Source organism: Arachis ipaensis, chromosome B07 (genome assembly GCF_000816755.2).
Source record: "Arachis ipaensis cultivar K30076 chromosome B07, Araip1.1, whole genome shotgun sequence".
NCBI classification, from domain to species: domain Eukaryota; kingdom Viridiplantae; phylum Streptophyta; class Magnoliopsida; order Fabales; family Fabaceae; genus Arachis; species Arachis ipaensis.
The window spans coordinates 55,760,796-55,784,859 of NC_029791.2; the positions used below are offsets into that span (position 1 = coordinate 55,760,796).

Consider the following 24,064-nt stretch of genomic DNA (forward strand, 5'->3'; position numbering starts at 1 on the left):
TGAAGTCTTCTGAGGAAGCCGGGGCAGAAATTCTCTGGCTTTCCGAGGTCGAGACTTCACTTCTTTCCCAACTGGGTGAGGAGCGGCAAAAGGCTTCTAATGCAGGTTCCCAGGCTGCCGTGCTTCTCGGTGAGTTTGAGGCTCTGTAGGCCGAGGTTGCTGCCTTGAAGAGGGAGAAAACGGAGTTGCTGGCTGATGCCAAGGATGCGATTACTGCTACTGAGGAGACGATGAAGGCACAGGCTCTGGTGTTGGCTCCGGGTGTGGATGTGTCCGTGATGGGAGCGTTCAAGACCGTTTATGATGGCCAGATAGTCGACCTTGAGTAGCTTTAACTCTTGTAATTTTGCATTTTTGCTTTTAGACTTGGTTTGTATTTTGGATATTTTGGTTTGGCCATGGGCCGTGTAACCGTGACTTCGTAATTTCGGGTTTCGTTTAACGACTTTTTCGGCCGTTCGGGCCTCTTTTGTATATTCCGTTTGAAGCTATTTCATTTTTTGGTTTATTTCATTCCCTGTTTGGGATGAGCGGACCGTCGTGTGGTCGGATTTTCGTGGATATCCGTGTTATGGGCCTGGAGGGTGATCGGTCCTCCAGTCGTGGCCGTGATTTTGTTCCGTATTTGGGACATTTTAAAAAAAAATAAAGAATATAGGGATAGCCTTTGATGGAATTTTTATTGATGGGTGGCCCTCGTTAAAACCCTCCGTGTGTGGCAGGAAAGAGTACCCGGGATTGATACTTAAGCAAAATTAAAAAAGATTTTAAGATTCGTAAAAAATGGGAAGATAAGTGAGGAGAGGACGATAACCAAAAAGGGAAAGGGTGACCTAGGGAGGTCGGTCTAAGTGTAATATCGTCGTAAGTTGGCGGCGTTCCATGTTCTCAGGACTTCATTGCCGTTGAGCCGTTCGAGTTTGTATGCTCCCTTTCCGATTGTAGCCTTGATTCTGTATGGTCCTTCCCAGTTGGAGGTGAGTTTTCCCTCTCCTGGGGTCGGGAGACCAATGTCGTTTCGTCGTAGGACGAGGTCGTCAGTTGCAAATTCTCGCCGGATGACTCCATGGTTGTATCTTAGGCTGATTCTTTCTTTTAGGGCTAGCTCTCTGAGATGGGCTATGCTTCTTACTTCGTCAATGAGGTCTCGTTCTGCTTCCTCGTCGTTACCTCCGACTGTTTTTCTGGGGCTTGGGTCTCCGATCTCTACCGGGATGACCGCCTCCACCCCGTATGTTAATTGGAAAAGTGTTTCTCCCGTGGTCGTTTGAGGTGTGGTTCGGTATGACCATAGGACCGATCCGAGTTCGTCGGCCCATAGTCCTTTGGCTTCGTTGAGCCGCTTTTTGAGTCCTTTGACAATTATTTTGTTCGCGAATTCCACCTGACCGTTTGTTTGGGGGTGTTCTACTGAGCTGAAACGGTGAGATACACGTAGCTCTTCCAAAAATTCTCTGAACTTTTTGTCAGCAAATTGGGTTCCGTTGTCTGAGATAATGATCTCGGGGATCCCGAATCGGGTGATGATCTGTCGCCAGAGGAATTTTCGGCATTGGGTTGCCGTTATGGAGGCCAGGGGTTCGGCTTCGATCCATTCGGTATAGTAGTTTATGGCAACGATGAGGTACCTGAGTTGACCGGGTGCTGTAGGGAAGGGCCCGACGAGGTCAATCCCCCAGGTGCCGAATGGCCGTTCTGCCAATATGATGCTGAGCTGGTGTGGGGCGGCTTGGTGGATATTGGCGTGCCTTTGGCATTTGTCGCAGCTTTTAACTATTTGTATGGAATCCCGGATAACCGTGGGCCAGAAGTAGCCTGCCCTGATGACTTTTTGGGCTAATGTTTTGCCTCCGACGTGGTGGCCGCAGCAACCTTCGTGGATTTCGCGGAGTATGTACTCCGTGTTCTCAGGTTCGACGCATTTGAGCAGGGGTTGCGAGAATCCACGTTTGTATAGCTGTCCTACGACAACGGTATAGTTGGCGGCTTCCCTTTTTATTCGTTTTCCCTCTTTGGGATCCGGCGGCAGTGTTCTGTCAAGGAGGTACTGTAGGATAGGGTAGGTCCAAGATCCTTGGTTCGAGAGTGTCAGATGAGCGTTGGTTGTCGTTGACACAGAGGGTGACTTAACGACTTCCTGGATTAGCGATTTGTTACCGTGTCCTGGTTTGGTACTGGCTAGTTTGGAAAGTAGGTCTGCCCTGGCATTTTGTTCCCTAGGAACGTGCTGTATGGTAACGTGCTCGAATCCTTCTTTTAGTTTGTTTACCTTGGCGAAGTATTGTTAGAGTAGGGGATCTCGTGTCTGGTAGTCTCCATTAATTTGGGAGCTGACTACCTGTGAGTCGGTATTTACCTCTAGGACCTTAGCTCCGACTTCCCGGGCTAGGGCTAGGCCTGCCAAGAGGACCTCGTATTCTGCCTGGTTGTTTGAGAGTGGGAATTCGTATCGTACTGACTGTTCGATCACGACTCCGTTTTGGCTTTTGAGAATGACCCCGGCGCCTCCGGAAGTGATGTTCGAGGAGCCGTCAACGTGTAGCTTCCATGATTCGGGGGTGGAGTCTCCTGGTGTCATTTCGGCGATAAAGTCGGCCATGGCTTGTGCTTTGATCGCGTATCGGGGTTCGAACTTGATATCAAACTGGGATAGTTCGATGGACCATGCTAGCATTCTGCCCGCTAGGTCGGGTTTTTGTAGTACCTGCTAGACCGCTTGGTCGGTTCGGACCGTCACGGAATGAGCCTGGAAGTATTGTCGTAGGCGTCGGGAGGCTGTAAGGAGTGCGAAAGCCAGTTTTTCTAAGCGTGAGTAGCGAGCTTCCGCATCCTGTAAGACTCTGCTTATGAAGTATACGGGTTTTTGTTCTTTTTTCTCGTTTTCACAGATGAGCACTGCTGCGAGTGCCTCCTCCGTTATGGAGAGGTACAGGTAGAGTGTTTTTCCTGTCTGGGGTTTGGCGAGAATTGGTGGTTCCACTAAGACTCTCTTGAAATGTTAGAACGCTTCTTCGCATTCCGTCTCCCACTTGAAAGGGGCCCCTTTTTTCATTAGTTTGAAGAAAGGGATCGCTTTTTGAGCCGATGCCCCGAGAAAGCGTAATAATGCCGTCAATCGGCTGGTGAGCTTTTGGATGTCTTTAAGGTTTTTCGGGCTCGTCATTTCGAGGACGGCGCAACATTTCTCCGGGTTTGCTTCAACTCCGCGTTGCGTGATCATAAAGCTGAGGAACTTCCCTGCCTCCATTCCGAAGGCACATTTTGCCGGGTCGAGTCGCATTTAGTGCTTTCGTAGGGTGTTCATTATGACTTTGAGGTCGTTGGTGAGTTACTTGCCGGATTCGGTCTTGACGAGCATGTCGTCTATGTAGACTTCTAGTTTGCTTCCGGATAGGTTTTGAAATATCTTGTTGACAAGTCTTTGATAGGTGGCTCCAGCGTTTTTCAGGCCGAAGGGCATCACTGTGTAGCAGTATGTCCCGTCTGGGGTGATGAATGCTGTTTTTTCTTCTTCTGGTCGGTGCATCGGGATCTGGTTGTAGCCGGAATATGCGTCCATAAAGCTGAGGTATCGGTGGCCGGATGCGGCATCTACTAATCCGTCGATGTTTGGTAAAGCTGTAGCTTTTCCATGTCTCCTTCTGGTTCTAGCCTGGGTTGGTCGTCTTGGCGGGCATCCAGGTCGGCTAGGAATACCCCAGCCACATCTCGGGATTTCTTCCTTAGAGCTAGGCTGGTGTTGTCGTATTCGGCTGCGACCTCTCGGTCCCCATGGATGGTACCGACGGAGCCGTCGTCGGTTCTAAACTTCATGAGGAGGTATTTGGTAAAGATGACTGCAGAGAAGTCGTTGATTGTTTTTCTTCCGAGAATCACGTTATAGGCTGTGGAGTCTTTTAGGACTACAAATTCAGATAGGACTGTCTTCTTTTGGTTGCTTGTTCCTATGGTGATGGGAAGGGTGATTGAGCCGTCTGGTTTGAGAAAGTTGTCTCCGAGTCCCGTGACACCGTTGCGGTGTGTTTGGAGGTTGTCGTTGTGGAGCCCGAGTTTGTCGAAGGCTCCTCGGAAGAGGATGTTCGAGTCTGCCCCGGTGTCCACCAGTATCCTTCGTACTAGTCCTGTTCCGATTCTGGCTGAGATGACGAAAGGGGCATCTTCGGCCGAGGTCCCGTGTTGGCAATCCTCTGGTAAGAAGGTTATCGTCTTGTCGGCCGCAGTGGTTGGAGTTTGGTTTCTGACGGCCATTACTTTGAGATCTTTTTTCATTGTTAGTTTTGATTTGCTCGATACGTCCTTGCCTGTGATGACGTTTACTATGATGGTTGGGTCTTCCTCTGGGCTTTCCCTGGGGGGTTGCTTTTGAGTTCTCGAGTTATGCCCTTCTTTTTCCGGCGACCTGTCTCTTTCCATACGTCTTGGTTCTCTAATGATTTTGGCAAATTCTGGGAGTTTACCATCTTGTATGGCTTGCTCGAGGGCGTCTTTAAGGTCGAAATAATCTTGGGTTTTGTGACCGTAACCTCGGTGGTAGTCGCAATAGAGGGTTTTGCTGCCTCCCGTCCTTTCTTTGAGTTGTCGGGCTTTTGGAATGATGCATCGATCTGCTATTTGGTGGTATATCTCGTTAATTGGTGCTGTTAGGGGCGTGTAATTAGCGAATTTGCCTATTCTTGGTGGTCGGCTTGTATTTGTCCGTCTGGGATGGTCCTTTTGATTTTCTCTGGGTGGTGGGTTATGGCGAGAAGCCGAGTTGCCGTGTTGGGTGTTGCCGTACTGCCGTTTGTTAGCGGCGATGACATGGATGACTTCTTCGTCATTGATGTAATCTTTGGCGACGCTCTGGATCTCGTGCATGGTCCATACTGGTTTGGTGGTGAGGTGTTTGCGAAAATCTTCGTTCATGAGTCCGTTGGTTAGGCAAAGGCTTGCAACGGAATCTGTGAGTCCGTCGACCGTTAGGTATTCGTCGTTGAAGCGGTCGAGGTATTTCCTTGTGGATTCTTCTTGTTTTTGGGTGACCCCCAGCAAACTGATGGGGTGTTTGGCTTTAGCGATTCTAGTTGTGAACTGGGCCATGAACTTTTGAGTTATATCGTGGAAACTGGCTATGGATTCGTTTGGGAGGGCGTTGAACCATTTGATTGCTGGCCCCGCGAGAGTTACCAAGAAGGCTCTGCATCGGACCACGTCGGCCGCTCCTTCTAGGCTCATTCTGGCCTCGAAGGCTGTTAGATGTTCCTGGGGATCCTTGGTTCCGTCGTACTTCATGTCGGTAGGTTTGTCGAAGCCTTTGGGGAGTTTTGCTTTTAAGATTCTTTCTGTGAAGGGTGTAGCTCCCATTATTGTGTGGTCGTTTCTTGTGCGCTTGGTATTTCGGTACCTCTGATCTTCGTCTGAGTCGTGTTGACGACTTAGATCTCGGGAAGCGCTGCGGTTGTGTTTCTTGTTGTACCGCCGTTCCGGTGATTTCTCATGACCGTGGTCACGTGAGGCGCTGCTACCGTTTCTCCTATCGGGTCGTCGGGTTGGCGACCTGCTGCGGCGAGATCTTGATCTGGAAGTGGCCTAGCTTCCGTGTTCGTTGTTGTGTTTTTCTCTATTGGTCAGTTTGCCTTCGAGCTCCCGGACCCAGAGGCAGAGGTCCTGGATGATCTGCGCCACTTTGTCCCTAGCCTTCTCAGGATGTCGTTGGTCCGTGACGACGTGGTCGTTCGTGTGGTGGACAGTACTTGCTATTCTTGCTTGGTTCGTGACCTCCCGGTGTTCCGGGGTTGGGTGAAGCGGTCGGGAGTCATCCTAGCTTGAGGGGGTTTCCTCCAGGACGTCCCCCATCCGGCTCGGCTGGCGCAAGTTCCCCACAGACGGCGCCAATATACGAGATGTCTCTGATACGGGTTGAAAGGTGAATCGGGAACCTGCGGATCAAGGTCGGAGCCGGGTTGCTTGACTGGAACAATGGGGGGAGGTACCCGCAAAGACACTCTGACGTTCAAGTCAGAATGGATCTGAGAGGTATAAGGTGTGTGGAATGAATCAATACCTGGTGGGACTTGGGTCCTCAATTTATAGGTGTTGGTAAGTATCTTATCTTATCTTATCTTATCTTATTTGGCTAAGATAAGGGAGATGTTTGAATTCGAAAGTCGGTTAGGAGCTCTAGAGGGCCGGTTTTGGGCCTTCTAGGAGAGAGAGGCGGGTACTAAAGTTTGTTATATTTGAAAGTGACTTACTTATTTCGGCAAGTTGCTTCCAATGAACGAATGGCTTGGCGGAGATTGTTTCTTGACCGGAAAATAATCTTATTGAGTAAGCCCCGTGATAATTGTTTGCCTTCTTTCTCTCCGATATGTTCCAAAATCCGAAGAATCTGTTTTAATTTTAGTTCATCCAAATTAAGCATTGAAAGAATGCACAGGACTTACTTTAATTCGAAGGTATAATAAATAAAGTAATTAAAAAGAGGTAGAAACTCATGTGCAATTAATTTTATTTGAAGTTAATAGTTGAAAATCATTAAATGATTTAATAGATTTGCTTAAATTATTTTTTAATAATTCTCAACTATTAACTTTACATAAAGTTAACTGTACCTAAATTTTCATTTAAAAAAAAATAGTAATAGTGGTGAGGGGTAACCTCTTGGGATGAAGGTGGAGAAAGGCGGAGAGTGGTGCAAAGTAGTTTAATAGGGTGGAGCTTAGATTCGTCGGAACAACAAAAGAACACCTTATTACATCCTTTATACTTTTCTAGTTGCCACTTAATATACAACAACGATTCTATTGATAGCTTTTCCGCCTCATACAATACGATTGCTGCACTCTCACAAAAATATATGTACTAGTTAGAACTTATTAATTAATAATAGGCTATATAACGTGTACATACAAAATTAATCATTAAAATAATTATTTATATAGAATAAAGTATGTTTTTTATCTTTAATATTCTCAAAAAGTTTTTAAAATATCTTTAACGTTTAATTCGTTTTAATTTTATCTTTAACATTTTTAATAAGTTTTTAATTTTATTTTTACTATCAAAATTTTTTTACATCTAAAATCCATTCATCATCACTATCATTTCTCTCTTTTTTGAACCATTCTCCTCTCTCTTTTAAATATCCTCTTTCCAAACCTCGATTGTCACACAACAACAACACCACCACCACCAAACTCCTGCCTTCTTCAACGGGTCTCTGATTTCAGTGGCAAATCTTTTCCATAGCCTCTTTTTCACGCTATGGTATCTAACTTCCTTTAACATTAGTGTTTCGGAGATTACCTGAAACGGTGATTTGGGTTTGGACACGAGGTCCAGACTCCTTCTGAGGCAGCATCCAACTTGTTCTTGTACCGAGGTGCCACCATCCGAGTTCCTCGTGAGGAGGTAGAGGGTGGTACTTACAAGAGACTCTGATACTTAAGTTAGTAAGGACTTTAGGCGGCTTTTAGTATATTAAAACATGATTATACCTGAGGGGTGTCAGTGTATTTATAGTAGAGTCGATAACCACTTTTTTGGAGTAGTTCTACCTTTGTTGATGGATGACCATTCCCTTTATCTTGAGAGTTTGTTGGAATCTATCTTTAAGTGGAGATAGAGATAGTAGGAGAGATCAGGAAGGTAGTTACTTATTTTAGATGAGTAAAGTTGGACCTTTCTTGCCACAAGAGGTCGGGTAAGTTGAGACGTCATCCTTTTTGGATGGACCTTTTATCCTTATTGGATCTGACTTTGTCGTGGGTCAGGGTATGAACAACTAGTATCAGCTTTGATCCATTTACCTCCGCCGCCGCAACCGCCGTCGTGTGTTTCAAAGCCGCAACTCCACCCTCTTCCCATGGCGATGGCTTTGGATTTCAATAAAAATGAGTAATTTGGTGGTGGTGGCGGTGGTGTGTGACAATGGCGGTGCCCTACTTTATTAGTTACAGAGACCACGAAAAAAGTGTGGCAAGACACGGCAAAGGAAATCCCAAAGTGGCGCTCCACGGCGTCGTTGAAAACACCATGGGCTAGTCGGAAATGGCGACGCCATGGGCGCAATTGGAGGCGATTTGTATAACATCCTTAGTTTTAGCACCTCATGATCATACCAAAAACTCAGGGGTTACTTACCTTTAAACCTTTTATTTTATACTATCTTTATTCAATATTAAGCCTTCGTGAATATGAACCAAAACTTTAATTAAGAAAACGAAAGGAGACTTTATTTTAAATCACTTAATCACAAGAGTATATATATTCACATAGCTTTATACACATAGACTTATTTCAAGATTCTCAAATACAAGTCCTATCCTCTCTAAAAATGAAAAGAATAAACGACGAGGGAAAAATAAAATCTAACAACTCAACTCGTAAACATAATCTTCTACGCTCCTGTAGCTCTGCACTAATTCTTCGCACCTGTAGCTAAAAGGGGGTGGAAATAGGGGGTAAGAACTGGGAAGTTCTTAGTAAAATCGGGGTTAGGAGTTAAGTTCATTTTATATATACTTGGTCAACAATAACAGTCAACAAGGTACCATCCAATTCAATAATTATAGAATACAGAATTCAAACAGTCATGTAGCACACCCACAATCACAGAAAACACACTCACAAATAAATATGCACAAACAAGTATGATGCATGTCTATCCCTAGTGTAGATAATGAGCTCATCTGTCAGTTTCGACTCGCTCCCGACGTAACTCAACAACCTTTGTCTGAGTTTAGTTTTCAGTGCCATAACCTCTGTAAGCAACATCTGTCTTATAGGTGCAACCCTCTTGAGCCGATGTATGCAAACATAACTTCTGTAAGCAACCTCAGTCTTACAGGTGAGGTTCTCTCTAGCCAATGTATGTATCAATAACCTCTGTAAGCAACCTCTGTCTTACAGGTCCGACCATCCCCTGGATTGGCCGATGTATCTCTAGAAGCAAATCTTAATGGACTCACCACCATATCTCTGCTCATTTTCAGCAAGTACACAATCATCTCAGCTCGTTCTCAATGCCAAACAATATCTCTGCTTATCTCCTTTTCTTTTCGTTTTTTCTTTCTTTTTTTTTCTTTTTTGTTCTCTACCCTCCTTTAGCAGGGATTCTTTTAGGTTCTTTTAATTTTTGCTCTCTTCTCTCCTGTGGCAGGGGTTTCTTTAGTTAATATATTCTTTTATTCATTCTCTCTGCTCTCCTGTGACAGAGGTTCTTTAGATTCTTTTAATATTTGCTCTCTGCTCTCCTATGGCAGAGGTTCTTTAATATTTTTCTTTCCTTTTTCTTTTCTTTCTTCTTCTTCTTCTTCTTTCCTATCATTCCATAATATAATTTATCTTCGCATTATTCCCTCGCCTTTCCCTAAATGTCTTATGAAAAAGAATTATATAGTACTTTAATTAAGTCTGCGTTTTCTAAAACTTTTAAAATCACTCTATTTGCTCTTCTCTAAATTATAATATTATTAATAATATCTCTACTAATTAATATTCGTAATAAAATATTAACAATAATATAAATAGAATAATTTAAAAGTAAATATATATATATATACAAACTTTTTAATATTCTATTTTTAACCTTAATATTTTATAAAATTATATTTGAAACTCTCACTTATTTTCATATTTATAAAAATAATCCTGAACTTTTATAAAATACCCATTTTTATCCCTCGTACTTTATTTATTACCCAAAAATACCCGAAATTTATATAATTACAAATTGTACCTCGATTTTTATATACAAATACAATGTTACACTTAAAAGAGAAGGTTTAAATATTAATCTTCCTCTTATACCAAAACTAAAACCCTTAGCCCTTTTCTTTCAAAATATTACTTGTATTTTAATCCGTTTTCGAGTCTTTCGGTTACCGATTTTTCTCAACTTTTAATTTAATCTTTCAACCACCAAATCTCATTAATTTCCTCAAAATACCACATCACAATAGTCCCAAAACTATTAAAACAACCGCAGCTGAGCTGCTCCTCATAGTCAAACCAACAAATCAGAAGAAATAACAATAATTCAACATAAACTCATTCAAACTCAAACAATAATCAACCAAATCAACATTCACTTATCAAATTCATATTTAATTATTATAAAGTTACCAAACTCTACCTCCGTATAGAAATCATAATAACAGAAACTCCGGAGAAGCTTTCAGACCGAGCTGCTGAAGAAGAAAACGTCAGAAATCGTCCGTGCCTCCTACGGGAGAATTCCGACCTCTTCGCTTGGAAGGTTGCCGACATGCCTGATATAGACCTCGAACTCATGACGCACAAGCTGGCGGTTTAGCCCGGGTCTCGACCTGTTCAACAAAGACGTCGTAAGCTCGGACCAGAGCGAGCTCAAGTGGTCGAAGAACAAGTTCAAGCTCTACTTGAAGCCGGATTCATTAGGCAAGTCAAGTATCCGACATGGTTAGCAAATGCGGTACTGGTAAAAAAGCAAAATGAGAACTGGAGGATGTGTGTCGATTATACCGACCTCAACAAAGCCTGTTCAAAGGACCCATATCCCCTGCCCAATATTGATGCTTTGGTGGATTCCTCTTCAGGATACCAATACCTATCATTCATGGATGCCTACTCGAGATACAATCAAATCTCGATGTACAAAGTCGGACCAGGAGAAAACATCATTCATCACCCCCAGAGTAAATTATTGCTACATGATCATGTCATTTGGATTAAAAAATACAAGAACCACGTTATCAAATGTTGATGAACAAGATGTTCGCACCTCACCTCAGAAACTTATGGAGGTATATGTGGATGACATGTTAGTAAAAACCAAGGATGAGGTCAGTCTCTTGTCTGAACTCTCACAAGTCTTCGGCACCATAAGTAGACATGAGATGAGACTAAATTCCACCAAATGCACCTTTGCAGTAAAAGCAGGAAAATTCTTGGGATTTATGCTCACACAAAGGGAAATTGAGGCTAACCTGGACAAGTGTAGATCAATCTTATAGATGAGGAGTCCAACTTGTTTAAAAGAAGTCCAATAGTTGAATGGTTGACTTATAGCTTTGTCAATATTTTTGGCAGGATCAGCCTTGAGATCCTTGCCATTTTTTTCACTACTTAGAAAAGGATGTCAATTTGAATGAACTTCTGAATGTGAAGAAGCCTTTCAAAAATTCAAGAATTTCTTAAGTCAACCCCCATCCTTACCCAGCTCAAAACGGGAGAAGAGCTGGTGTTCTACCTAGCTATCGCTGAGAAGGCAGTAGCGTCAGCACTGATATGAGAAGATGAGATCGGGAAGCATTCCATTTATTTCAGAAACAAAGTCTTACAAGGGCCAGAATTAAGGTAACCAAAAATAGAGAAATTTGCATACGCCTTAATTGTGGTATCTAGGAGACTTCGACCTTACTTCCAGGCACACATACCATAAGAGTCTGGATGAATCAACCCATGAAGCAGATACTCCAGAAGGCAGACATAGTTGGCCGGATGGTACAATGGGCTATAGAGCTATCCGAGTTCGACCTAAGATATGAAATTTGGGTAACCATTAAAGCTCAATGCCTCACCGACTTTATAGCAGAATATACAGGCAATAAGACTAAAGCTTTCATGACCTGGAACCTCTATGTAGATGGGTCTTCTAATAAGGTCGGAAGTGGTGCGGGCATCATACTGGTCAATGAAAAGGGAACTCAAATAGAGGTTTTCTTGATATTTGAATTCCCTGCTTCCAACAACCAGGCTGAATATGAAGCCCTGATTGCAGGACTGAAACTCGTTAAAGAAGTTGGGGCGACTAAAGTAGTAGTCTTTAGTGATTCTCAGATAGCAACATAACAAATCAATGGAGACTACCAAGCAAAGGATCCTAATATGAAGAGATACTTAGAGAAAACGCTTGAGCATCTTCAACAATTTAGTGATACTGAGGTCCGACACATAACTCAGAAGCTTAATAGCAGAGCAAATGCCCTTTCTAAATTGGCAAGTACCAAACTAGGGGAAAATAACAAAAGTCTAATATAAGAAACCCTCAAGGAGTCCTCCGTTATCAAGGCAGATAACAAATCGGACATTCTGCCTATCTCCTACTTAAACCTCAGTTGGATAGCTCCCTTTATTGAATATTTAAAATTCGACATCCTTCCCGAGGAATAGAAAAAAGCCAAGAGAATTCGGAAGGAAGCACAAAACTACACTCTGGTACAAAATGTCCTTTATAGAAGGAAAATATCAACTCCTTTATTGAAATGTGTTCCGACTTGTAGAACTGAAGAAGTCTTGGAGGAAGTACATAATGGCATCTACGGAAGCCATCTCAGAGCACGATCTCTAGCTAGAAAAGTTATCCGAGCTAGATTCTTCTGGCCGGCCTTGCAAAAGGATGCGACCGACTTTGTTAGAAAGTGTCTGCCTTGCCAGATGCATGCCAACTTCCACGTTGCTCCCCCCGAAGAGCTCATTAACGTAACCTCTCCATGGCCTTTTGCGAGATGGGGGTTAGACCTACTCGGACCCTTTTCCCAAGCCCCTGGACAGGTTAAATACCTCATTGTAGGAGTGAATTACTTCACCAAGTGGATCAAAGCAGAACCACTAGCTACTATCATAGCTCAAAAAAGTTGAAAATTCCTACACAAGAATATCATTACTCAATTCGGAGTCCCTCACTCCATTACCCCGGATAATGGTACACAATTCACCAACTCTAATTTCAGGAATTTCGTAGCAAGTATAAAGGTCAAGCATCAATTCACATCGGTAGAACATCCCCAAGCTAATGGATAAGCTAAAGCAGCTAATAAATTTATATTAGTTGGATTAAAGAAAAGGCTGCAGGATGCAAAAGGAGCTCTTGCAAGTACTGTGGGCTTATCGAATAACACCTCATTCTATGACTAAAGAAACACCCTTCTGACTTGCATACAGGATATAAGCCATGATCCCAATAGAAGTCAATGAACAAAGTCTAAGGGTAAGATTTTATGATGAGGTCAGAAAATTTCAAGCCCAAAAAGAAGAACTTGAACTTCTCCCAGAAGTCCGAGAACAAGCCTTGATAAGAGAAGTAGTGCTGAAGCAAAGGATGTATGCCAGATATAATAAAAAGGTCATACGAAGAAGCTTCACCACAAGCAACCTGGTCCTGATAAAAAAAATGACATTGGAGTAAACAGGTCGGGCGAAGGAAAGCTCGCTGCCAATTGGAAGGGACCTTTTAAGGTAACCGAAGTCTTGGGGAAAAAGTGTCCAACTTGAACGGAGCTGAGCTCCCAAGGTTGTGGCACGCATGTAACATGAAGAGATATTAAAGCTAGAAGCGCACCTCGCTCCCTAATGTACTCTTTTTCCCGACTTCACAGTTTTTTCCGAGAAGGGTTTTTCTGAAGGGGGTTTTAATGAGGCATCAAAGTGGGAACTAGGGACAACAAAGTTATCCCTTGGTAGCAAAGCATTTTTGTAAATTACATTTCATCAATAATAATGTCTCTTTCTATTTATTCCATTACTATTTCCTACGATACGCGTTGACTTAAGCTCAAAAAAGCGCGAAAATCTGTTGCCCGACCTACATGGTCGGCAAGATAAAGTGACGAGGTACAAGTCGGTGTAAAAATGTTATATATAACTATCATATAAATTTGAAATAAAAACGACTTATAAGTAGGAAAGCATTCGAGCAGAATAAAATGTATCGCAAAAATAACTTAAGATGTAAAAATGATTCAATAACAAAAGAAATTGGTCATTCGCACTAAGTAATGGAAAAAACCCTTCTTTAAAATTCCTAAGGTCAAGGATACTTATTAAAGGCTTTCACCATAGCCTCACTAACAGCTCATTAGCAGACGAGTTGTCCGACTTATACTATGAAAGCAAGCATAGTAAAATCCTAAGATAAAAGGAAAGCTCAAATATATAGAAATGCTTTCAAGGTAATTATAACTACTACAAAGCAAGAGGAAAATTGTCCAGTCCTACCAAAAAAGGACTAATATCCACAAATAACAGTAAATGCCAAAGTTATTAAGGTCCTTTATAAAGGACTAGAGTCAACAAAAGCATACAACATTGCAAAAGAAAAACATAAAGAAATGTTCATAAAAAGGTCCCACAAGCCGGGCCTAACCAAAGTGCTAAACAGGGCCCATGAGAGGATTTTGGTCTTTAGCTGCAGAAGAGTTGGGTTCAGTGGAGGAAGTGGGAGGATCTCCTCGGTTGGGGTGACTTCTTGCTGAGAGGAAGAAGTCGGAAGGTTCTTATCGGAGGCAACGACTTTTTGAGGAGGAGACTCAACCAAGTGTTGTCCAGCAGTCTTGAGCTCGGAGTCAGTAGGATGGCAAGGTGGAGAGACAATCCTCCCGTCGACTATGATTTTTTCAAGATTAAGAGGAGACAAGTCCAAGTCGGGAGCAATAACCTGAACTTGTCTCTTCAGAATCTCAAACACCTCTTATGAGCCCTCAGCAACCGACTCCTCCAAATTAACATAATCTTCTGTAAGTTGCTCCACTTTCTTATTCAACTCTAAATTCTCCCCAAAAATTTGGACATAATTCTCCTCAGCTTTCTTCAATAACCCTTCAGCCAGAGCACAGGAAGCCAAAGATTGTCTTTCTCGATCACGAGCTTTAAAAAGCTCGGCTTCCAGACTTATCTTCTCTTCCTCCAAACCCTTCTCGGCCTCCAAAGAATGCTGAGTTGCATTCAAGGGAGTCCTCTCCAACTCTTTCAATAAGGTGGAGCATACCCCAATAGTACAGATCCTCCCTCGGATCAAAACTTGAGGTGGTTTTTGATAGAAACATCATCCATAGCAATGGAGCTCTGGGGAAGGATGTGTTTCTCACAAAACTTTATCCCATCAAACCCAGTATCATAAACATTGGAGGCACTGGGTTTCGAAGTCTTCCTTTTCTTAGAGCTCGGTTCCAAGAAGGGAGGAACAGGTGGAGTAAGGACCAAAGGAGGATCTGACTTACCATTCTCTTGAACCTAAGCAGCCCAAGCTCGGGAGTTCCTCTTGGCCTCCTGGACTTTTTGGTAAGCCTTGGAACCATTTTTCATTTTTTTTGCAAAAAAAAAAAAGAATAAGAGATATCAACAAACAAGTCAGAAAAACGAGCAGTTGTCTGTAAATAATAGTAAAGAACTAGCTCGGTACGAATATAACTCAGTGTTCCGAGAAGAAACTTCTTTGTGTCAAGGTTTAGAGCCCGTTCCCAAGCCTCGCGAAAGAACTCAACTACTGCCTCCTGGACTTCGTCCAAGTCTACCAAATTATATTTTTCAACAGGGGCCGCCTCTACCCAATATAACTGGAAGCGGGGCTCATCATTTTCATTAAAAAAGAAGGGGTGGTGCCCCTCAATAGCACGGACTTTAAAAAAGAAGTTCTTAAAATCATGGAACAACTTATCAAAAATTAAAAACACCTTCCAACTTTGGATAGCTCGGAAGGAGACCCATGGTTGTTTATTCTGTTTATTCGAAGCACTAAAGGGCTTCGTTAGGTGGAAAAGGTAAAAAAAGATTTTCAAAGAAATCGGGAATCCGAGTTCACGACTAACGAGTTGATAAATTTTAAGAAATGTCTAAGAATTTGGATGGATTTAGGAAGGAGCCACTCTACAATGGGACAATACTTCTATCTCAAAATCAGAAAAAGGGATCATAACCCCAAGTCGTGTAAATAGACAGTCGTACATAAAAATCAAATGGGTTCCGACCTAACAACTCCCCTAAAACAAACTCGATCTTCAGGGTCAGGGGCTGCTATTTCATATTTTGCCTTATCCTCGCCAGAACTACAAATCCTATGGTGTTTACAGAGTTCCTTTACAAAGACACTATCAACTATGGGATTAGAACAAAGAACTGAAGAATTTACCCATTTCAATAAAGCTTTAGGAACTTTGGAAGACATTTTTGAGGGGATTGAAAGAGACATATAGACGAGTATACCTACATTAAACAAAAGAAAGCATTACAACAAATCTGAAACCAAGCAAACTTTCTTTGGTAAAAAGGTACAACCAACAACCACAAAGAAACAATCTTTGAAAAAACGGAGTAATCTTAGGGGTATCCTAACACACATGGGAAAACACAGCAGTGACACGACAGCAAAAGAACACTAAAGCTACATTAGCCCCCTAAAACTATCAATAGACATAGGTTCTTCAACCTAGAAATCGCATTCCGATAATGAATTCTAAAGCAGTGGAAACACTACAAAGCCAGAGAAAAAAGCTAAAGGAGAAGGGGATATTGATGACTTGCATCATCTACCTCTTTATCCCATCTAAAAGGACCATAAAAAGAGTGTAATCTCATTCAATCAATGAAATTTCATGAGTAAATGGTGAATATTATGGTACATTGCTTTGAAATGAGTTTTGTTTGAATTCTAGGTGAAAAGAGCAACAAAAGAAGAAGGAAACAAGAAAAATGTGCTGGGCGTGCCACTTGGTGCAAACGCCAGCAAAATTCAATGGGCGTGGCACGCCAGCTAATGGGCGTGGCACGCCAGTTGACAACTCCAGAGAAGCAAAGAGAAAGAGGTTATATGGGTATGGCACACCAGCTAATGAGCATGGCATGCCAGTTGACAATTCCAGATGAGAACCCTTGGAGCTTTACTATGGGCGTGGAACGCTAGGGCCAGGCGTGGCACTCCAATTATATATTCCAGAGAGCATATTTGAAGGCACACAAGGGGGCGTGGCACGCCAGGCTGGGCGTGGCACGCCAACACCATTATGTACAATGGGCGTGCCACTTGAGGTCGAAGGCGTGGCACGCCAGTTCATTGTTCCAGAGAAGGGAGTTGAAGGTTCAACAATGGACGTGCCACTTGGGCTCAAAGACATGGCACGCCAACCTTATTAGTGTCTTGGGTGTGCCACTTGGGTTCTAAGCGTGGCACGCCAAGCTTGAAGAAGCCTAACACCAAAATGGACATTCCACTTGAGCTTGAAGGCGTGGCACGCCAGTATAACTAAGCAAAGAGGAATAAAAGGTTAAGCAAACTGGGCGTGCCACTTGGGTTCGAAGGCGTGGCACGCCAACCTTGCTCAAGTCTGGGGCGTGCCACTTGAGTTCTAGGCGTGGCATGCCAAGCTTGAAGAGTTCAAATACCAACAGTGGGCATGCCACTTGAGATCAAAGGCGTGGCACGCCAGTTCATTAATCCAGAAAGGGAGGATACAACTCTAACACTGGGCGTGCCACTTGAGCTCGAAGGCGTGGCACGCCAGCAGAAGCTTACAAGGAAAAAGAAGACTGGGCGTGCCACTTGGGACTTTAGGCATGGCACACTAAAACTAGATGACCATGGGCATGCCACTTGAATGCTGGGCGTGGCTCGCCAGTTTACTGGACTAGAGGGACTTATTCATGCATCATCAAGGGCATGGCACGCCAGCTACAGGGCATGGAACGCCAGCATTAATTTCCAGAGAAGGAGGATGAAGTATTTACTATGGGCGTGGCACACCAAACATGTGCGCGCCACGCCAGTTCAAGATTCTAGAGAGGAAGAAAGAAGGAAAGACCTTGGGGGTGCCACTTGAGCTCGAAGGCGTGGCACGTAAGGTTAGCTGGACAAAGGAGGCGTGCCACTTGAAGCCAGGCATGGCGCGCCAAGCCAAGCTGAAGAGCTAGGCGTGGCACGCCACTCAAACGCCAGTCACATGCCAGGCATATGGGTCATTTCTATTAGTTTTTCCTTTTTTTTTCAATTGTAATTTTCTTTTCTCTTTTGAACTTTTTAATTCTAGTGATAAGAGTAGTATATATACCCCATTGAGAGTGCTAAAAAGGGGATTGGCTAGTTTGTTTGGAATTGAGAGTTAGTTTTACTTTCAGTTTTACACTTCACTTCATCTCTCCATCTCCTGTATTTTTCTCTAAGCTATAAGTAACTAAACTCCATCTCATTGGGAGAGGGAGCTCTGTTGTACTTGATGGATTAATGATAGTGAATTTCTTCTTCTCTTCATCTTCTCTTTGATTTGTTAGAATGAAATTTGTTCTTCATGCTAGTGTTCAATCATCTTGGGAAAGAGGTTGAATGCAAAATGGGTTTCATGGGAACCTTGGAAAAGGAAACATGAAACCATGGTTGAAATTTCTTCTCACACTTTAGTAGATCTGGGTTTTGGGATTGGATATGGTGACATTAAATCTACCCACTATTTGGATCTATGAGGATGTGTGGTATAATCAGGGACCAAGCATAGCTCTCTTCATGAGCAATTAGACCAAGAAATTGGCTGATTATCAAGATTTGAGAGATTTAATCACCATGGGATTGGGGTTCAGTCAATCATGATTGCCAAGAGGTCAATGAGTTGCATGATTGAAGAAGACATTATCTAGATCTAATCCAAAGGGAGCAACATCTCCTAATTTTAATGAATTTTCCCTATTCTTATCTTCCATATTCCCTATAGCTTTCTTTAATTTCTATCATTACCCAATCCCCATTTACTATTCAGTCATTTAAGTTCCAGTACTTTACATTCTTGCCATTTACTTTTTTGCACTTTATTGCTTTCCTTTACTTTTAAGTCATTTACATTTCTGTTAATTTAGAATTCTGCACTCAACAATCTCTATTGCTTTGCTTGACTAATTCATCCATTGACTAAAGTTTCTCAATCTACCAATCTCTGTGGGATTCGACCCCACTCCTAGTGGGTTATTACTTGACGATACTTCGGTGTGCTTGCCAAGGAACAGATTCATTATATAGTGAGTGAATTCCGGTCATCAAGTTTTATGGCGCCGTTACTGGAAATTGGTTTGAGATTGACAATGACTAAATTGATGGGTTTTTAGATTAAGCAATTTTATTTACCTTGCTAATTCCTTTAATTTCAGTTTCTTATTTTCTTATTTTCCTTTAGCATTTGAGTTTCCGGCTGATTCATTGTATACATTTCTATTTTAGTATACTAACCCACTAATTGTTTGATCAATTGCATCCCTCAATCTAACTATAAGTCTTAACAAGAGTGATTCCTTCACTTTTCTTTTGCTTGCTTGTTGCTGAATGCATGACAGGTAGAAGAAGGAGAACTTTATCCTCTTTTGATAGTGAACCTGAGAGGACCTTCCTTAGACTAAAGAGAAAAGCAAGAGGTAAAAGAATAGTTGGAGAGAAAGTAGTGGAGGAAGATCTAGACGTTACTATGGAGGAGGAAATACATAATCATGTTGGGGAAGGTGCTGGTAACCATGTTGGGCAGGAAAGAAGAGTTCTAAGCTCTTACATCAACCCAAACCTAGGAAATTGTGGAAGCAGCATTCTAAAACCAACCATTCATGTCAACAATTTCGAGTTAAAGCCTCAACTCATCACCCTTGTTCAAAATAATTGTTCATTTGGAGGAAGTGTACAGGAAGATCCTAACCAACACCTAACCATATTTTTGAGAATTTGTGATATAGTGAAGGCTAATGGTGTTCACCCGGACACCTATAAGTTGCTGTTGTTCCCTTTCTCTCTCAGGGATAAGGCATCAAAGTGGTTGGAATCATTTCCTAAGGAAAGTTTGACAACTTGGGAAGAAGTAGTGAACAAGTTCTTGGCAAGATTCTACCCTCCCCAAAGAGTTAACAGATTGAGAATTGAGGTGCAAACCTTTAGACAACAATATGGGGAAACTCTCTATGAGGCATGGGAGAGATACAAGGAATTGACAAGAAAATGCCCTCCGGACATGTTCAATGAATGGGTACAACTGCACATTTTCTATGAAGGATTGACACAAGAATCAAAGAAGGCTTTAGATCACTCTTCAGGAGGCTCTCTCAACAAGAAGAAGACAATTGAAGAGGCCATAGACATCATAGAAACTGTGGCCAACAATGAGTGTTTCTATACCTCCAATAGAAACCCAAAAAGGGGAGTAATGGAGCTCAACTCTGTGGATGCTCTACTGGCTCAAAACAAGGTAATCACAGCTCAACTAGCAGCTCTAACAAAGCAAATGGAGAAGAATCAAGTTTCAACTATTCATGCTCAAGCATTTATGCAAGAAGAAGATAACCCAGAAGTTGAACGTGAGTGGGAGCAAGCCAACTATGTGAACAATCCCTCCAGACCTCCACATGACCTCAATGCCAAAACATACAACCTAGGTTGGAAGAACCACCCAAATTTTGGGTAGAAAAACCAACAAAACCACAACCAAGATCATAAACCATACTACTTTAACCAATACAATAACCCCAGTCATCAATCAAGCAACCATAGATCTTACCACAATTCACATAATGCCCTCTACCAATCCAACCAACAACCAAACAACAACTATTCTCAAGATGTATCACCCTCAGTCCCACAACCATATGATAATAGCAACAACTTTGCAAGATTAGAGGCTGCGATGTCACAATTGGCAGGGAGTATTGCCACTGTTGCAAAGAGACAATTGCAAGTTGAAAAAAAGATAGGTGTAATCCAAGAGAAGGCTAGATCCAACATAAGGAACCAAGGGACAACAATTTCAAAACTGGAATCACAACTAGGGAGCTTATCCAAACAGATACAAATGCCTACACATACATTTTTCAGTGATACCATGGCCAACCCAAGAGGGGAATGCAAGGCCATCACACTAAGAAGCGGGAAGGTGGTAGAGGAGATTTCCTCAAACCATAAGTTGCAAGAAAAAGAAGCTGCAAATGACTCAGAAACTAAGAAGGAAGAAGAGACACCTAATCCAGCTCCACCAAAGCAAGTTTTAAAACCCTATGTACCAAAAGCACCCTACCCACAAAGGCTGAGAAATGATAGGAAAGACAGCCAGTTTTCCTGGTTCTTGGAGATCTTTAAGAAGCTTCAAATTAACATACCTTTTGCTGAGGCATTAGAGAAAATGCCACTCTATGCCAAGTTTCTAAAGGAGCTCATGACAAGGAAAAGAAACTGGGTAGAAAAGGAAAATGTAGTCCTCACAGAGGAATGTAGTGCCATCATACAAAAGAAGCTTCCTCAAAAGATGAAAGATCCTGGGAGCTTCCAAATCCCCTGCATCATAGGGGATATTAGCATTGAAAAGGCACTATGTGATCTAGGGGCCAGCATCAATCTTATGTCCTTAGCCATGATGAAAAGAATGAGGATTGAAGAGGCTAAAACAACAAGAATGGCTCTTCAATTAGCTAATAGAACATTCAAATTTCCTCATGGGGTGGTGGAAGACTTGTTGGTGTAAGTGAGAGAATTCATCTTTCCAGCTGATTTTGTTGTGCTTGATATGGAGGAAGAGGCTAACACATCAATCATATTAGGAAGACCATTTCTAGCTACTGCTGGGGCCATAATTGATGTACAAAAGGAAGATTTAGTCTTAAGACTGCATGAAGAAAAGATGGTGTTCAATGTTTTCAAAGCAACGAGCTACCCAAAGGAATTCATTGGTGAATGCATGATGGTAGACACAATGGAGAAGCTAGTTCAAGGAGTCCTAGAAGAGGAACAATGTGAAGAAGCAATGGAGCAAGATCAACAAGCATCAGATGGTGAACTACCACAAGAAATCATAGAAGGCTCAATCATGCTAGACAAGACAAGCAAGAAGGAAGTGGAAGAACCAAAATTGGAGTTGAAGACCCTGCCTCCAAACTTGAAGTATGCCTACTTGGGTGACAATAACACATATCCAGTCATTATTAATTCAAGCTTGAGTGAGGGACAAGAAGAGGAGCTCATCAATGTACAGAGACAACACAAGGATCCCATAGGATGGACACTTTCAGATTTAAAGGGGATTAGTCCTTCAATGTGCATGCATAAAATCCTTCTTGAGGAAGGTGCCAAGCCCTTAAGAAAACCACAAAGAAGATTAAATCCAACAATGAATGAAGTGGTTCAAAAAGAAGTGCTGAAGTTGTGGCAAGCAGGGGTGATCTATCCAATCTCAGACAGCCCTTGGGTGAGCCCAGTACAAGTAATCCCCAAGAAGGGAGGGATCACTGTTGTACCAAATTAAATAAATGAATTGATACCAACAATAACAGTGACTGGATGGTGCATGTGCATAGATTATAGGAAGCTCAATGAAGCCACAAGGAAGGATCACTTCCCTCTACCCTTCATGGATCAAATGTTAGAAAGCGTAGCTGGACATGAATACTACTGTTTCTTGGATGGATACTCAAGCTACAATCAGATTGTAGTAGACCCTAAAGACCAAGAGAAGACTTCCTTTACTTATCCTTACAGTATCTTTGCATATAGAAGAATGCCCTTTGGATTGTGCAATGCACCTGCCACATTCCAAAGGTGCATGCTATCTATATTCTCAGACATGATTGAAAGGTTTATTGAAGTTTTCATGGATGATTTTTCTGTATTTGGTGATTCATTTTCTAAGTGCTTACACCATCTTGCCTTGGTACTAAAAAGATGGCAAGAGACCAACCTAGTTTTGAACTGGAAAAAGTGTCACTTCATAGTCACCAAAGGGGTGGTCCTTGGCCACAAAATCTCTATAAAAGGTATAGAGGTGGACAGGTCCAAGGTGGAAGTGATTGAAAAATTACCCCCACCTTGCAATGTCAAAGTAATTAGAAGTTTCTTGGGGCATGCTGGGTTTTATAGAAGGTTCATTAGGGACTTTTCAAATATTTCCAAACCTTTAAGTAACTTGCTTGTCTTTAAGGTATCTTTCATCTTTGATAGAGAATGTATGCAAGCCTTTGATGAGTTAAAAAGTAGGATCTCCTCTGCACCTATTATAGGACCACCTAGCTAGGATCTACCTTTTGAACTGATGTGTGATGCATCAGATTTTGCTATTGGTGCTGTTCTAGGACAAAGGAGAGACAAGCTAGTACATGTCATCTATTATGCTAGCAAGGTTCTTAATGAGACTCAAAGGAACTACAACACCACAGAGAAGGAACTCCTTGCTATAGTTTTTGCATTTGATAAGTTTAGATCATATCTCATTGGTTCTAAAGTTATTGTGTTTACTGATCATGCAGCCCTTAAGTACTTATTAACCAAGCAAGAATCTAAGCCTAGACTGATAAGATGGGTCTTACTACTTCAAGAGTTTAATATTGAGATTAAGGATAGAAGTGGGACAGAGAACAAAGTGGCTGACCACCTATCAAGGATCCCAAATAAGAAAAATGAAGCACACAACCTTGCTGTGAATGAGCTTTTCGGATGATCAGTTGATGATGATCCAAGAAGGCCCCTGGTTTGCGGATATAGCCAATTTCAAGGCTATTAGAGAGCTACCTTCCAACATCAACAAGCATATGAGAAGAAAACTCATCAATGATGCCAAGTACTACATTTGGGATGAGCCTTATCTCTTCAAGAAGTGTGCTGATAGGATTCTAAGAAGATGCATTTCAAATGAGGAAGGACAAGAGGTCCTTTGGCATTTCCATGGATTCACATATGGAGGACATTTTAGTGGAGAAAGGACTGCAGCCAAGGTGTTGCAATGTGGATTCTTTTGGCCTACAATATTCAAAGATGCAAAGGAGTTTGTGACAAGGTGCAATGAATGCCAAAGAGCTGGCAACTTACCCAAGAAAAATGAAATCCCACAAAGATTCATCATGGTATAAGTCAGAGAGCGCACCTTGGCAGTTATCTGGGCTACAAGGCAGGGAGTTATTTATCGTCTTGGCATATGTTCCGTTGAACAAATCAACAATTACGTGCTTTTCGTATCCCTTTGTCTGTGAGACATTGATCTCCACATGATGCAGTGATTTTTTTATCTGCACTTGCAGCTTGTCAACCATTTCTCCCTGTGCATGTATGTGTGGATGTTATTAAATTACTATTATCTGATCTACTTCAATTAATTAAAAGGAGGAATTGATTTGTTATTAGTATATAGAAACAATTTTGTGTTGAATGAGTAGTTTAATTTCCCAAATCAAGGAGAAATAATTGAGGGAAATTAATAAAGGGTAGTTACCTTCAAGGTGAAGTCTCTGGATTCTTCTATGACCTGATACATCCAGCACCAATAATTATGATAGTGAATGTAAAATTGTTGGACGTTTATTCTAATATAAACTTTTATTTTGATTTAATTGTAAT

At 42.0% G+C, this 24,064-nt stretch overlaps 1 protein-coding gene across 1 annotated transcript in view; it reads right to left on the reverse strand.

Annotated features, from left to right (window-relative positions):
• The window catches only part of LOC110264216 (replication factor C subunit 5-like), an 87,061-nt gene extending 63,292 nt beyond the window's left edge, over positions 1-23,769 (reverse strand). Inside the window, exons 1-3 of the mRNA XM_021105887.1 lie at positions 23,595-23,769; positions 6,640-6,818; positions 6,234-6,370 (exon numbers count right to left, since the gene is read on the reverse strand). Coding sequence (XP_020961546.1) covers positions 6,234-6,370; positions 6,640-6,818; positions 23,595-23,760 — 482 coding nt within the window. The 5' untranslated portion in view covers positions 23,761-23,769. The remainder of the gene's footprint in view (positions 1-6,233; positions 6,371-6,639; positions 6,819-23,594) is intronic.